We start from the raw sequence: 15,657 nt of genomic DNA, 5'->3' as shown, positions 1-15,657 counted from the left end.
GGTAAATTAGTAATCAGATTGATCCGTACCCTTTTCCAATTATATTGGGCTTAATTATTAGTCTTTAGCTTTTCCTTTTTGGTGAAGCTGTTTTATTTATTCCTTGAAGACCTTAAACATGAAAAGCAATTGTATTTAAGATGCAGATAATTAACCAGAATTTTGCAAGGTCTGTTGGAATTGATTACATGTTTGATTATTTTTTGAAATATTTCTCAACAATCGTCCAAATATTTTTGTTTCCATTTTAGAACAAAATCCAGTCTCATAGCAGAGGAGAATATAATGTTTACAGCACCTTTCAGAGCCATGAACCAGAGTTTGACTACTTGAAAAGTTTAGAAATAGAAGAAAAGATCAACAAAATTAGGTGGTTACCCCAGAAAAATGCTGCTCAGTTTTTATTGTCTACCAATGGTAAGTGTTAAAATTTTTTTCCTTTTATATGCCCACTGTGTACACCTATTCTGTAGGATACTTTCACCTTTACAAAGTAGAATAATTCAGAGATTTCTGCAAATAGACACTTGGAAATATGTCTTTCCCACACGGAATGTGTAAATTCTTTTTTGTCTTCCCTTTTAGTTTCTCTAAATTCCATGAAAGATATCCTTTAGGTGTCAGTTTTCTTTTAGTATACACACAGTCTGTAGGGAAGAAAAAAAAAGACTTTACTATTAGATTTAGATCAGGTACCGTTTGTGCCACTTCTTGGCTTAGTAGCCTTGAGCAGATCATAATACTTGAGTCAGGTTTTCCTCATGGGCAAACTGGAGATAGGAGTATCTATGTTACAGTATCATTATGAGTACTAAATGTGATAACTCTTAGTGTGCATAGTGAGTGCTCGTTAAAGTGTGCCTAAGCTCTCCAAAGAGTATTTCAGTATAAATACACACTATCTGTCAAAGGATGGTCTCCATTCCAGGATACTTTTTGGGAGAGCACTCTTTCTACTTGATACTTGTTCTTTAAGGACACGAACTGGAATTGACATACTGCCTTCTTCCCAACAAGCCTCATGGATGGAAGAAGATTCTTCTTACACCATTTTGTTTGCTCGAGAAAAGTTATTAACTAAGAATTAGAATTATGTAATGACTACCAGAATTTAAGAATATCTCTTTTTGTTCTTCTAAATTTTTTTTATATAAGTTGTTGTGACTTGGTTTATCCATAGGGGTTTGGGTCTGAAGAGAATCGTTAAGAGTGATTGAGGGGGGTACATCCAGGTTCTAGTTAGCCATTGTCTGTAAAAATTTAAATTAAAACTTTCTTGAGGCTGTATAAGGCACTATTAATGAAATTAGATTTTAGTACCTAGACCTTACTGTCCTTTCCCATTTGCAGTTGATAAAGTCAAGAGACTTCTGGGGTGATGTGGTGGAGATTACTGAGTGACCCTTTCATCCAATTTAGGCTTTATCACCCACTGTATCAAGTTCTTAGAAATACATTCCATAAAATGATGCCATTAGCTGACACCATAAATGTTTGCTGCTTCTTAGGTGACCACTTTTCGGATCGTCAAAGCTCTCCCCAACCAGCACGCTGAAACCCTCTACCCCATCTCTTCTCACATAAACTGCATTTGCCTCTCTTCTCCTTATTAAAGGAAAAATAAATAGAAATAAAAATGATTTAAAGCTTATAACTTAGGGCATTATAGATGAAGGAAATGTGTTTATTCATGTTGTATGTTGGCTTCTAATCTTGGTTCACTTTAAATTTAGATGTAAACTAAGTTATTTCAACAGCACTTCAGATACTGCTGTTTCACATCAAAATAATACTTGATCATATCATTTATATGGTTTCTACTTTTGGAAGTAAATGCCCCAAGTAAGTGTGCTGGGGCATACATACCTCATCTATTGGGATATTTGTTCTTAATAATTATGGCAGTTCACTTCTTACGGGATAAATTACTATTCTTTTATAAAGGGAGATTTTTAAAGTAAAAGTTGAAATAGAATAATGGAGCCTGCATACCCATCACCCAGCTTCAGCAGTTCTCAGTTCATAGCCAGTTGTTTTTTCAGGTGCTTCTGCTTCTCCTTTTCAATATTGTTCAGAAGCAAATCCCATTTCAGTTCATTTATGGAATAAATCTCAAATATCTTTCAGTTCTCACTTGATATCCACATGTGTCTTCCATGCACTCTCTGTGATTTGAAATAAGCAAAGCAGTGTATAATCAGATGAGCCTTCCTAGAGAGAAAACTTTACAGAAGCTCAGTGGAGGGGGAGACCACTGGGGATTCCAGTGTTTGGGTCTTAGGAATATGACTCTATGTAGTATTTTTCTGTAGAATCAAGTGTCTCCCAAATAGGTTTACTGCGTAAATTTTAAAGTCATTATTTTCAAGGGCACTGCACAGTGCATTGTAGGTATCTTTTGTCGTTATTATTAAAGAGTACTAATAGTTATTTGGGGATGCATTATTTTTTTGTACTAAAAAGTAGAGCTCACTGTGGAAGGATAAAACAGGTATGGGAATTTTACACACTGCTTTGTCTGGGTGTGGTGGGATGGGAAAAGGATTGAAGGAGCAGAACTTAAACTATATCTGAAAAGCTTTATTCTTTTTAAAAGAAAGTACTCATGGGAGAACGTCAACATCTCAACTCTGAGTAATAACTTTGTATAATTTGGTATTGTTGTCTGTGTGAGATTAAGCATAATGATACCTCCTCCTCCTCCATTTGTAATGGGCCTTTACTCTCCTAAAAGATGAGAAACTACTGTGGGAGAATGGTAGGGAATAGAACTAAATATCGCAGCTTTGATTGACCCAAAGTAATCTCATTTTCATCTTTGCATTGCTTTGCCATGGTCCCATCATACACTGTCCAGTGTTCCCCAGATTGTTCTTACTTAAGTCACTTCATAGTGCCCTCCTTATAACTTCAGTTCATTTTAATGTTTCTTTAAGTGACTTTATTCTTTTTCTCTTTCATCTCGTTTCGCTTTCTCTGAATTCTCGATTCTTCCATGTTGCAGAAATGTCCATCTCTAACCTGTTGGCCATGAGTCTTGAATATATGAGTAGTACAGAGTTCACTAGTAAATAAGTGTTTTAACAGCTTGTTAATAAGAAGCTTTTGAATAATAAAGCTGCATTCCCACAAAGGAAACTTGGTAGCATGGTCTTCCCTCTCCCAACCCTCTTTTTATGGTGAGAGGGGCACTGGGACTTGGGGATTTCTGGAACACCCTTTACTAATTAGTATTGACAATGTAGGGAACCACCAAAGAGCAGTGGTTCTTAACCTTTTAGAAAAGACAGATTTCTTTGAGGAATCCAATAATCCTCTTTATAGAAAAGCATATATATTTAAATAATTTTGCATGCAGCTCTATGGAGTTTGATTATTGTTTCATACCTCCAGTAGGCCAAAAACTACAGCTAGAAAAGTCACTACTGTAGAGCTTAGGAATTTCGTTTTTGGTTTTTTTTAATTGTTATACTTACTAAAGTATTTCATTTCTTGGGGCTTCTGGGTGGTTTAGTCAGTTAAGCGTATGACTCTTGATTTCTGCTCAGGTGTGTGTATACTTTCGCTCTCAAAAATGAACAAGCTTTTAAAAATATTTAAAATATTTATTTCTTGGGGCGCCTGGGTGGCTCAGTCGGTTGGGCGTCCGACTTCGGCTCAGGTCATGATCTCGCAGTCCGTGAGTTCGAGCCCCGCGTCGGGCTCTGTGCTGACAGCTCAGAGCCTGGAGCCTGTTTCAGATTCTGTGTCTCCCTCTCTCTCTGACCCTTCCCTGTTCATGCTCTGTCTGTCTCTGTCTCAAAAATAAATAAACGTAAAAAATAAATAAATAAATAAAATTTTAAAAAATGAAGAGTTTAGGCTTGACTTACTTATATCATGCATTTGGGGACAAGTAAAATATCCTAAAATATATAAATCTTTACATAAGATTCATATATAGTATATATTATATGTTATATACAGTATATATATATTTTACACACAGCACATAGAGAATTTTTAACTGCAAGATAACTCTAAACATTACTAGGGTTTAGATGAAATATTAGATTACAAGTTAGCAAAATTAGCGATTTTTTTCTGTTTACACTTCATCTTTGCAAAGGGCATCCACAGGGGTAACTGACACACTTCCCTACCAGGCAGAGAGAGGTGGTGAGGCTAGAAGAGTCCCTGCTACCCCTGTATGTGACAGAATTTTATAAAGTGCCCCCATACACTATTTTTTTTTAAGTTGTTTTACCCATTTGTTTATGAAAGGACCATTAAGAATGTGATACATTTATATGAATGCAGTTTTAGGATTATAACATGAAGTATTAAATAAACGTGCTTGAGTCCATAATGATTTAAATAAATGATTGGTCAAATAAATAAGCAGGGAGAGGGGATACTTCTTACAGGAGAATTTCAAATATATGGATGGATGCTCCTCCCTACAGGAACTGTAACTTGATTCTCTAAGTGTGGACCAGACTTAGAGACTCATTTCCAAAGAATAGAGTATGACAAGGGGGGAAAGAGTAACTGCAGTGGAGAAACCTGGCAGATCCTGCCTTAGCCAAGTGAGTAAAGCTAACATCACCAGTGGAAAAGTCATGTTGATATCATGTATACATGTGTACCTTACTTCACCTCGGGTACCTTCCTGAAAACCAGTGATCCCAGTCTGATGAGAAAAGAAAACAGACATACCCAGCTGAGGGACATTCTACAGTACCTCACTACTACTTCTCAGAATGGTCAGGAAGATGAAAAATCAGGAAAGTCTGAGAAACTGTTAAAGTCAGAGAGACCAAGGAAAGTTGACAACTAAATACAGTGTTGTTTGGATCCTGGAGTAGAAAGGGCTTAGTAGAAAACCTGGTGAAATCTGAGTAAAGTCTGGAGTTTAAGCTAATAGTAATGTACAATGTTAAGTTCTTAATTGTAACAAATGGTTAAATAGGATGTTGCATAAATACCATGGTTGCATAAGTTGTTGACATTAGAAGAAACTGGGTGAAGGGTATAATGGAAACACTCTGTGCTACCTTTGCAACTTTACTGTAACTCTGAACTTAAAATAAGCATTTATTTAAAAAATACTATTTTCTATGTTCTTGATAACCTAGGAATTTTGTCTTGAAGAACTTGGGGACATAGCTTTTAATTGGTCGGTTTTTTTTTTTCAGTCCTGTTAACAACTTGACTTAAATCCCTAGTACAGCAGGGAGAAGATAGATTTAAACAAAGGCATCCAGTCTTGTGAAGGAATTTGTGGAGTCTTTTTCTTTTCTTTTTTTTCTTTTTTCCTTTTTTTTTTTTTTTTTTGAGAGAGAGAGAGAGAGAGTGCACGCACACACACGTGAACAGGAGAGAGGCAGAGGGAGAGAGAGAATCCTAAGCAGGCTCCTGAGCAGAAATCAAGTCAGGGGCTTAACTGGCTGAGCCACCCTGGCACCCATGGGAAGTCTTTGATAGATCTGCTAGGAAGTATGGGACAAAGGGAGATAGATATTCCTTTATCATTTTTATTCTAAATAATAAGCTTTCTTAACTCTGTTCTCTATTAAAAATTAAATATTAAGTAAATATATATGTATGTGTTTGTATATATATGTACAGACATATATGTGTTTACATGCACAGATATATAGATGTATAATTTTTTCCCCTCTAGCTTTAATTCCTTTTTTAAATATGTTTTTAATGTTTATTTATTTTGAGAGAGAGTGTGTATGGATAGGGGAGGGGCAGAGAGAGGGAGACACAGAATCCAAAGCAGGCTCCAGGCTCTGAGCTGTGAGCACAGAGCCCGATGCCGGGCTTGAACCCATGAACTGTGAGATCATGACCTGAGCTGAAGTTGGATGCTTAACCGAGAGCCACCCGGGCGCCCCATAGCTTTAATAATTTTTAAAAGATAAAGGACCTGGCTGTGACTTGATTTTAATATCAAATGGTACTTTATGAGTACCATTAACATAAATTTGTGATTTCTGTATTGTATTTCTATGAATATGTGTTTTTATTCATCAGGTAATAGGAAATTTGTTTTTAACGTTTATTTATTTTGAGAGAGACAAAGAGCGGGCCTGAGTGGGCGGAGGGGCAGAGAAAGAGGAATAGAGAATCCCACGCAGGCTCCACGCTGTCAGTGCAGAGCCCGACCTGAGCCAAAACCAAGATTCAGACACTCAACCACCTGAGCCACTCAGGTGCCCCGAAATAGCATGTTTTAATGTACCTATATATTTTTCTTCCATTAGTATTACTCTTTTTTTGAGGACTTTTTCATTTTTCTCTGCAGATAAAACAATAAAATTATGGAAAATCAGTGAAAGGGACAAAAGACCAGAAGGGTATAACTTGAAAGAGGAGGATGGAAGGTATAGAGATCCTACTACAGTCACTACACTACGAGTAAGTACTACTTACGAAAAAATGATGGTATGACAAATAGTGTTCTGTATTCATATTATATATGCTAGATCCTGAGTAGAACTTGAATAGGATTAACTGTAATCTGCCCCCTCCCAATAATTCTGTAACCAGGTAGGACATTAAAAACTCCCATTTTAAACAACCATGTCCCACATAGAGGTCTCTCTGTGCCGGGGGCTGACCCAAGACCTAATGCAGGACTGTTTTATAGTATGTCATACTCTTTTGCTCTCATGGTTTGAGTGTTAGCTAACACAACCTTAAGTTTCAAGATTAATTTTCTTTGGAGATCAAAAAAGCAGAAATGGACCAGATATTCTGGTTCCTGCTGAAAAATGCCAAGAATTAGGTGCTCTGGGCCAATTTCCTTTTTAGCCATTTCAAACTGGGAAAATGTTTAGCTTTGTAAATCTCAAGCAAAAGATTGGAACTAGAACGCACATCAAATTCTAATAGTATAAAAGAAGGTAAATTGACCAAATTATTTTTCTTCTCATGTCAATACTTTAAGGATCAATGTCGGTTGCTGTATAAAACTAAATCTGTGTGCTATTTGTAGTGTTCCCTCAAAAACTGGAGTAAAGAACTGAACCTTAAGTGCCATTGTAAATAAATGAGCATTTTGTAATGACTGTTTTTCATGTATTGACAGGTGCCAGTCTTTAGGCCCATGGATCTAATGGTTGAGGCCAGTCCACGAAGAATATTTGCCAATGCTCATACATATCACATCAACTCAATTTCTATTAATAGTGATTATGAAACATATTTATCTGCAGATGATTTACGGATTAATCTTTGGCATCTGGAGATTACAGACAGGAGTTTTAGTATCCATTTGGTTTCTTTTTTTGGTGTTCGGTAAAGAAGGCATGTTGTGCCCACTAGTTATTTATTCATCTCTCCTTCATGTATTTTTATTTTTTCTGCTTATAGGAGCTTCTTACTATACCACTTTTTTTAAGTTTATTTAGTTATTTTGAGAGAGATACAGGAAGAGAATCCTAAGCAGGCTCCGCACTGTCAGCACAGAGCCTGACATGGGGCTTAAACTCATGAACTGTGAAATCATGACCTGAGCCAAAGTCAAGAGTTGGTCACTCAACCAACTGAGCCACCCAGGCGTCCCTGTAGCATTTCTTCTTTGTGCTTAAGTGATTAAACACTGGGGGAAGTTCTTTGATAAAGGGCATAATGTATTGATTTAAAAATAGGATTGTTTGGGGTGCCTGGGTGGCTCAGTCAGTTAAGCGTCTGATTTCAGCTCAGGTCATGATCTCACAGTTCGTGAGTTCAAGCCCCTCGTCGGACTCTGTGCGGACAGCTCAGAGCCTGGAGCCTGCTTCGGATTCTGTGTCTCCCTCCCTCTCTGCCCCTCCCCCGCTCACACTCTGTCTCTCTCTTTCTCTCAAAAATAAGTATTAAAAAAATTTTAAATAGGATTCTTGGAATTTTAAGTACTATTACGTATAGTAAGTTCAGTAATTAGCGCTAAGTGCTTTGCTATATATTAAATACTGTTGCAGTCCCTGTGAAAATTAATGTTTTTAATAGTTGAGTTTTTTGTAAAAAACAAATTTGTGGAGTATTATTCTTTAAAAATGTAATTATAAAAATATGCTCACTAGAGTTGGAAAAAAATTCATACAAGTCATGATGCAATAGTGGTATAAAGTCAATAGAAATACCTTTCCCAACGCCATTCTCATTGTTCATATTATCCTTCTGAGATTTTTCTGTACAAGTGTATGATACTATACATACCTGGCATACACAGCATACTATGTGCATACAAATCTATGGTTGTATATAAATATATTTAAGTTTGTCTTCCTTTTATTTTTTAAGGTTTTGTAAATGTTAGCAGTTATTACCGCAAGTATCATTGTATGTATTTTTAAATAGACCTCATTTGAAAAATTAACACCTTACTGGAATTTATACTCTACCCATATTGTATGAAAGAGCCTTTTTCCTCCAGTCTGGTCCCTTTACCAGTCTCGTTAGTGAAGAGTCCTATTTATCAACCATTTATGTTTCTTTTTGTTCTTTTCTAGTTTTTACGTTAGGTACATCAGCTCCATTTTTGTGGTGCAGATAGGTTCCCCTTGAAGTTTTTTACTTTTGTTTGGAATGTACACTAACTCCTGTCAATATTTAGGAAGATAACTTATCAATCGGTTCCTTGTGGCTTCTGGGATTTGTGTCACACTCAGGAAAAAAAGGCCCTGCTACATTCTAACAGGATATAGAATTCACCCATGGTTTCTTCGAAGATTTTTCCCCAAGCGTTAGAATCCCTCTGGGATTTATACTCCTTTAAGGAGTAGAATGCAATTCAGAATTAATACTTGTGCTTAATTAAGTTTATGAATGAATTTTAGATTTCAGAACTGCAAAATTATATTTGCCCTTTTTTCTAAGTGGAAATTCCTTAATAAAATGCTATTCAGATATCGTGGATATCAAGCCTGCCAATATGGAAGAGCTAACAGAGGTGATCACAGCAGCAGAATTCCATCCGAACAGCTGCAACACGTTTGTATACAGCAGCAGTAAAGGAACTATTCGGTTATGTGACATGAGGGCCTCTGCCCTCTGTGATAGGCATTCTAAACGTAAGTTTACTGTGTCTTTTTTTCAAATGATAACATTTTCTGGTTTTTTGAAACTAGTGTCAGATGTGGTGACTGCATTTACGTAGGTTTATAAGTCTGGGAATCTGTGTGCCCAGGGTCTCCCGTGCCCTTTGCCAAGCTGCCTGACTCTACACGAGGCTCTGGAGCTTACTCCACTGGAACAACATGAAGGCCCTCCTGGGAGCATGTCTGTCGATGTCCCAGTGGATATATTTTTAAATGGAATATGATTTTTTGGGAACCTGGGGTTAGGCTCTTCAACTCTGTATTCAAGTGTAATCGTTTTTTTTTTTTTCCTCCTTCCCTTCCCCCCTCCCTTCTCTCTTTTCCCCCTGCCCTCCCTTTGTCACTTTCTACTTTGAGTTTTCTCAGAAGACTTTTCTGAGAAGAGCTTTCCTTGGTTTCAAAAAAAATGAAAAAGCGCCAGGTTAAAAAATTAAGGGTTTACATTATTATTGTCTTCATGTTACTGTAGATGTGAAATTCATTTGGTACGTGCCTGTTATCAAAACAGTTTCACCTGGCCACTAAAACAGTAGACTCTGGAATGAATTTGGACGGTGTGTTTCTTGCGGTGGCAGTACAGGCAGTTGTGGAGGATGCAGAACCCGCAGACCTGGTGCACTCTGGAGCCCGAAGCCCTGGGGGGAGCTTAGCTCCCTTAAACCAGCCGTAGGGCTCTGGGTGTGCGCTATGTACTTGGGCGTCTTCGACATCGGCACTAAATCACTCCTAAGAAACCTCCAGGGAGGTTATGTTCGTGTAGCCAGAGAGAGGTTTTTCATTTCTATATACTAGCCTGTCACTCTGACTCACTTGTAGGAAGTTTGTGAATGGTTGTCTCAGCAAATGCTTTGTCCGAGCCAGAATATTATACAATTTGCCCTTTTTTGCTTGTTTTTAGTGTTTGAAGAACCTGAAGATCCCAGTAACAGGTCTTTTTTTTCTGAAATCATCTCCTCTATTTCTGATGTAAAATTCAGCCATAGTGGTCGATATATGATGACTAGAGACTATTTGTCAGTCAAAATTTGGGACTTAAATATGGAAAACAGGCCTGTGGAAACATACCAGGTATTTGCAGTTTTTTCTTTCAATGAGCATGTACCTTGTTTACTTCTAAGTCTTTATAGTGGATTTTGTACTACATGTTAATCCCAGTACAGCATGGTCAGCCCATAGGCTTTTTCCTTCAGACATCCATTGAATATGTTGCTTCGTCTAATGTTAATTTTATGTATACTTTTGTAGGTTGTGTTGTCTATTCAGTTAAAGTGTGATTTTGCTACCAGTTTGGTTCAGTAGTAACAACTTTTCTTCCCCACCCCTGTCTACATTTAAAGTGAGGAGGGGAGAGCAAGCTCTCTATTAATGTCTAGGTGGGGAAGAGGATTGGGGAGAATGGCCAGTCCTACTGGAGATGTCCTGGTTGGAGTGTGCACAGTAGTAGTTTAAAACTGAAGCTGAACTTGGGCGTGCCCAGTCAGGTGGACCGGCGTTCTGCCTTTTGGCTGATAACTGTTGTCTTAAGCTAAAGGAGAAGGGCTTGAAAGCCCAGCAGACGGCTCTGGGTGTTGCCTATCTGTTGTAGGATGTTAGGTCTGGATTCTCTTCTCATCAGCCAGCCACTACCATTGATCCCCTGTCTCTTCTAGAGAAGAGAATGAAGGTGTGCACAGCTGGGAACAGGGGCGGGGGCAAGCAGAAACCTGGGTGAAGCCCTAGGCTACAGTGTAGAAAACACTTAACACTGTTGTATGAATAGAGAACTTATAAACGGTACCTTCTTTATGTTATATGTCTTCCATAAAATTAGAACAACGTTTCTCTAACTTTTTAATCCTCTTTGACAAACATAAACTACTTAAGACTCTTCTTAATGGTATTTGAAATTTTAAAATAAATGCTATGTTGAAGCAAAAGCAAATACATACTGCTTTGTTTTCACGTTACATTTGTGTGACCTGCAAGATTGTAATCTATTTCCTGGGGTTCTTCACCACCACCACCCCATTGCCATTGAGAGTAATTGATTTGAACCTTAACTTCATACACTTAAAATTGTTTGGTGAGAAACCCTTATATGTGCATTCTAAAACTTTGTTGGATGGTTAGGATTTACCTCGTTTTACCAGATTTGCAGGTTTTCTGCTTATGCTGAATTAGTGATTCGGAGTAGAGTCACATTATACTCAAATGTAATGTATGCAGATTCAACTCTTAACTGAATTTATATAATCCTCTTTCTGAGCTGTGTGACTAAAGGGTATTTTGAGCTTATTAATTTTTTTGCCTTCTAACTCTACATGAGTTACAGTTCTTCTGTGTTAACAAATTTGTGCTTAATGTCACATAGACATGGCTGAATCATTCCACTATACTTAATTGAAATGGACACTTAAAATGACTTAAGGTTGTTTCGTAAAGAATAGAGAATTCTAAGCATTTAGAAGGTACCTGCTCTTTTCTGTCATTATTTATTTTATAAGGCCCTCTAAGTAAAGTCAGTAAGATAGAGACCCCTTTTTCCCTCCCTCTGGTCACAACAAAAGCTTTGGAATGTCCTTTGTAATTTAACGGTGTTAATACTGAGAAAAATGCATCATTTCTCAGAATACTTTTTAAATACCAGATTTAATGATTTTTCTGGCTTATAACCCTTGTGAGATACTAGTGAGTAAAATACAGAATTATACTTCAGAAAACCAGTACCTCTTCATTAGTTTTTGATACTCCATAAGGAATATCAAGTAATAACCAATTTTTTTAGTGATGCATACCTCGAGTAACTATATGAAGTTGATCCTTGAACAACATGGTTTGAACTCCGTGGGTCCACTTACACGTGGACTGTTTTTCTATAAAAACAGTATAGTGCCATAAATGTATTTTCTCTTCCTTATGATTTTCTTAATAACATTTTCTTTTCTCTAGCCTACTTTATTATAAGAATACAGTATATAATACATATTACATATAACATTAAAAAAAATACATGTTAACTTTATATTATCAGTAAGGCTTCCCCAGCCAAGAGTAGGCTATTAGTAGTTAAATTTGGGGGAGTCAAAAGTTCTATATGGATTTTGACTGCAGTGGGGTTAGCACCCCTAATCCTCATGGTGTTCAAGGGTCAGTTGTAATTTATCACCAAACCAGGGGCGCATATGCTGCGCATAGTATGGGTATGTAATGACAATATAGGGCTTCAGTTATTTATGCCCAGGAAGTAGTTATTTAAAAAGGAAGTAAAACATAATACTGAGTCTTTATCAGTAATTTATGGATTGAAAACCAAGTGTTAACATATTCAACTACAGATATAATAATAATAGTCTTTAATTATCATTCTCTTATCTGTACCATTTTCAAATGTTCTCTACCTGAATAATTAGTCAGGCCTATAAAGTGTTCATTTGCCATGCCCCCAAGGGTATTTTTCTCTGTCCTACAATGGGAAAATGTGTGTTCTTGGAAAGGGGCTCATTTGTTTGTAAAAGAATAAAATTATTGCCTTTATTGTTACCAAGAGAATTGAATTTTAATAAGATTAAATAAAGTGTGTATGTATCTCTGTATATTTCTTTTTTAAAAAAACAAGTAAGGATTTAGTTAAATTGTTTTCCTAATATCAATCAGCAGATATTAAGATGTAAATAAATATATCTGTAATAATGCATTTGTACTTAAAACTCAGGTTCATGAATACCTCAGAAGTAAACTTTGTTCACTGTATGAAAATGACTGCATATTTGACAAATTTGAATGTTGTTGGAACGGATCTGACAGGTAATTGACTTTAATTTGAACTTCTCATTCAATTGTGCATTTCATTAGAGGAAAGAAATTTGCTATTTCGCTTCTATGGTTGCCACATTCACTAAAAATACAACTTCTTTTAGATTGACACAAATTATAAATCCTGACTTCATTTTCTTTCAGTTTCCTTGAAATAAATTCAGTAATCTTACAGCAGTAACAGCAGAAAAAAATTAAACCTGTTTCACTAATAAATATGAAAATGCACAAAGAAGTCTCAGGATCTTAAATTATGACTTAAATGTCTTTAAATATTTCCCTTTGTGGACCAGATCAATGACATTTTTGACATGTCAGTAGTTAAAATGGTGAAATTTCAGTTTGTTCATCAAGTATGAAACTGTTTTTAGAAATATTTAGTCAGTGAATATTTCGTTTGGAATGCTACACACCAGTTTTTCCAGACACTACATTAATATCTCATGGAAGTGGTAATTATCATCTGTAATTTTAACCATATTACCATGAGTAATTAGGATTTTTATAATCCACAACTTTGCCATGGTATGCTTCATTTTTACCATGTCATGAATGTGTGTATCATTATTTCCAAGGATAAATAAGTCTTAATCTTTCAGGTTTTAGTTTCAATAGAACAGAACATGGTACAAGAAAACATAATTTGGGGATTACCTAAACTTGCCTTCAAGGTAATTAGAGGTACTTTTAGTTTAATTGGTGAAGCTTGATAAAATTTGAGTCTCGTGGTATTAATGTGTTAAAGAGGATGATAGAACTTAGATCGTTTATCTTTGGTATGACTTTTAAAAGTACGTTTATCTGATTCTAACATGACACCCAGTAATAGGCTGACCAGAGTACACCTAGACTAGGAATAAGCAAGCTTTGCCTTTGAATGCACTAACCCCGAGGCATCGAGAAGTTTCGAAAAAAGAAAAGAAGAGGAAAGGAGAAATTAGCAAGTAGGAAGAGAAAGAAGACACTGATAGAATAGAATACGGCACACTGCTACAACTAGTTCTTCCTCACACGGTTTAAATTGTTGATTTCCCTTAACCTTAAAGTAATTTTTTGGAAATGATTTCAAACTTACGGAAAACTTGTAAGGGTGACACGTCTTATTTAGCCCTTACTCAGGTTCTCCTGGTACTGTTTGCTGGGTCATTCTCTTTTGCTGGGTCTTTTTCTCTCTCTCTCTAAAGACATGCAGGTAGGGGCTCCTGGGTGGCTCAGTTGGTTGAGCGTCCAATGCTGAATTTCAGCTCCGTTCACAATCCCCCGGTTTGTGAGTTCGAGTGCCGCGTCGGGCTCTGTGCCGACAGTGCAGAGCCTGCTTGGGATCTCTCTCTCTCTCTCTCTCTCTCTCTCTCTCTCTCTCTCTCTCTCTCTCTCAAAAGAAATAAACATAAACTAAAAAAAAAAAGACATTTAAACAGACGCACATTATTTGTGAACCAATTGAGAGTAAATTCCAAACATTGCCCCATTGCCCTTAAATTTAAATTAATGAGTATTTAAATTTAGTAAGTATTTCCTAAAACATAGTAGTTTCTCCCATGTGATGGCAGGGCAGTCCTCTAAAGCAGAGAAACTCGAGTTGGTGCAGTCCTCCTGTCTAATCCACAGAGCCCATTAAAATTTCCCCAGCCTCGGGGCGCATGGGTGCCTCAGTCAGCTGAGCCTCTGACTACAGCTCAGGTCATGATCTCATAGTTCTTGGGTTCGAGCCCTGTGTGGGGCTCTGTGCTGACAGCTTAGAGCCTGGAGCCTGCTTTGAGTTTTGTGGCTCCCTCTCTCTCTACCCCTCCCCTGCTCGCTCTTGCATTCTCTCTTTCTCTGTCTCTCAAAAATAAACTTCAAAAAAATTTAAAAAAAAAAAATCCCCCCCCCACCCCCGCCCCAGCCTTCCTCAGTCACGTCCTTCCTAGCAGAGGAAAAAATCTGATCAAATAGCCAATCCAAAGGTATATGTAACATTTCGTTGTCCTGTCTCCTTAGTCTTCTTTAATTTGGAACAGTAGTTCTTCGTGTTTTCCTTGTCTTCTGCAACTGTGGCATTTTTGAAAAACAGGCCAGTGATTTTATAGGATGTTTCTCAGTTGGAGTGTTGTCTAATGTTTCCTCGGGACTTGATTCAGGTGACACATTTTTGGCAGGTATACCACAGAAATGCTGGCCTAACGAAACCTTTTAAATAGACCTACGTGTCCTAATCCATTAAAACCTCACAGATTCAAATAATACAAGGATGCCGGTCTAAATTACATAAATCCTTTTAAAAGAAATACAGTTTTAGTACCTTCAGGTATATGCACCTATTTAAGTTTGATTAAACTGTTGTCAAATGTCCTTTGGGGGAATTGACAGTACTGTGTAACGTACGATATGTGCAAATACTCAGAGTTGTTTTCAAGTGGTAAACAGTTCCTTGATAACCTGTGATCTTATTTACAATAATAATTTAAACCATGTGGGAAGAATGGGGGAAGTAATAATAGCACCAGACCCTTTCCAAATGAACGGTTTCAAACTTAGGTTTTGCTTACTGGGATACTTAAAACTTACTAAGTGTTGAGCGGTGATGGATGGAAGGTTGAACTGACAAAGAGCCACCCTGGGTAGGATTAAAATTTGGCATCCTTTAAACGGCTGCCATTAAAAATATTGGTCAAAAAAAGTGCTTCAGATGTATTTAATGTTATAAGGTAAAACGACTTTCTGTTCATAAAAACTTCATATGCTACTCAGTATTCTCAGAAGCGGATTTCTTAAACCATTCATAAGCTAGGATGATCCCAGCCAGACAGCA

The 15,657-nt window shown here is 37.0% G+C and overlaps 1 protein-coding gene and 1 long non-coding RNA gene across 5 annotated transcripts in view; one reads left to right on the top strand and one right to left on the bottom strand.

The window, feature by feature from the left end:
- PPP2R2A (protein phosphatase 2 regulatory subunit Balpha) overlaps nucleotides 1-15,657 on the top strand; it is an 85,116-nt gene that overhangs the window by 66,349 nt on the left and 3,110 nt on the right. For all 4 annotated transcript variants that reach the window (XM_053216403.1, XM_027077363.2, XM_053216405.1 and 1 more), the window contains 6 exons: nucleotides 252-417; nucleotides 6,296-6,408; nucleotides 7,082-7,259; nucleotides 8,883-9,047; nucleotides 9,973-10,142; nucleotides 12,766-12,857. In XM_053216403.1, the coding sequence (XP_053072378.1) occupies nucleotides 252-417; nucleotides 6,296-6,408; nucleotides 7,082-7,259; nucleotides 8,883-9,047; nucleotides 9,973-10,142; nucleotides 12,766-12,857 (884 nt within the window). The remainder of the gene's footprint in view (nucleotides 1-251; nucleotides 418-6,295; nucleotides 6,409-7,081; nucleotides 7,260-8,882; nucleotides 9,048-9,972; nucleotides 10,143-12,765; nucleotides 12,858-15,657) is intronic.
- Nucleotides 563-3,799, bottom strand: LOC128314373 (uncharacterized). The gene is made up of 2 exons (XR_008295935.1): nucleotides 1,993-3,799; nucleotides 563-647 (listed from the first exon to the last, which is right to left on the bottom strand). It is a non-coding gene; the product is annotated as an uncharacterized LOC128314373 (long non-coding RNA).

The sequence above is a fragment of the Acinonyx jubatus genome, chromosome B1, assembly GCF_027475565.1.
Source record: "Acinonyx jubatus isolate Ajub_Pintada_27869175 chromosome B1, VMU_Ajub_asm_v1.0, whole genome shotgun sequence".
Classification (NCBI taxonomy): Eukaryota; Metazoa; Chordata; class Mammalia; order Carnivora; family Felidae; genus Acinonyx; species Acinonyx jubatus.
Note: the sequence above shows the minus strand (reverse complement) of the source record. Positions and strands in the feature narration are given on the sequence as shown.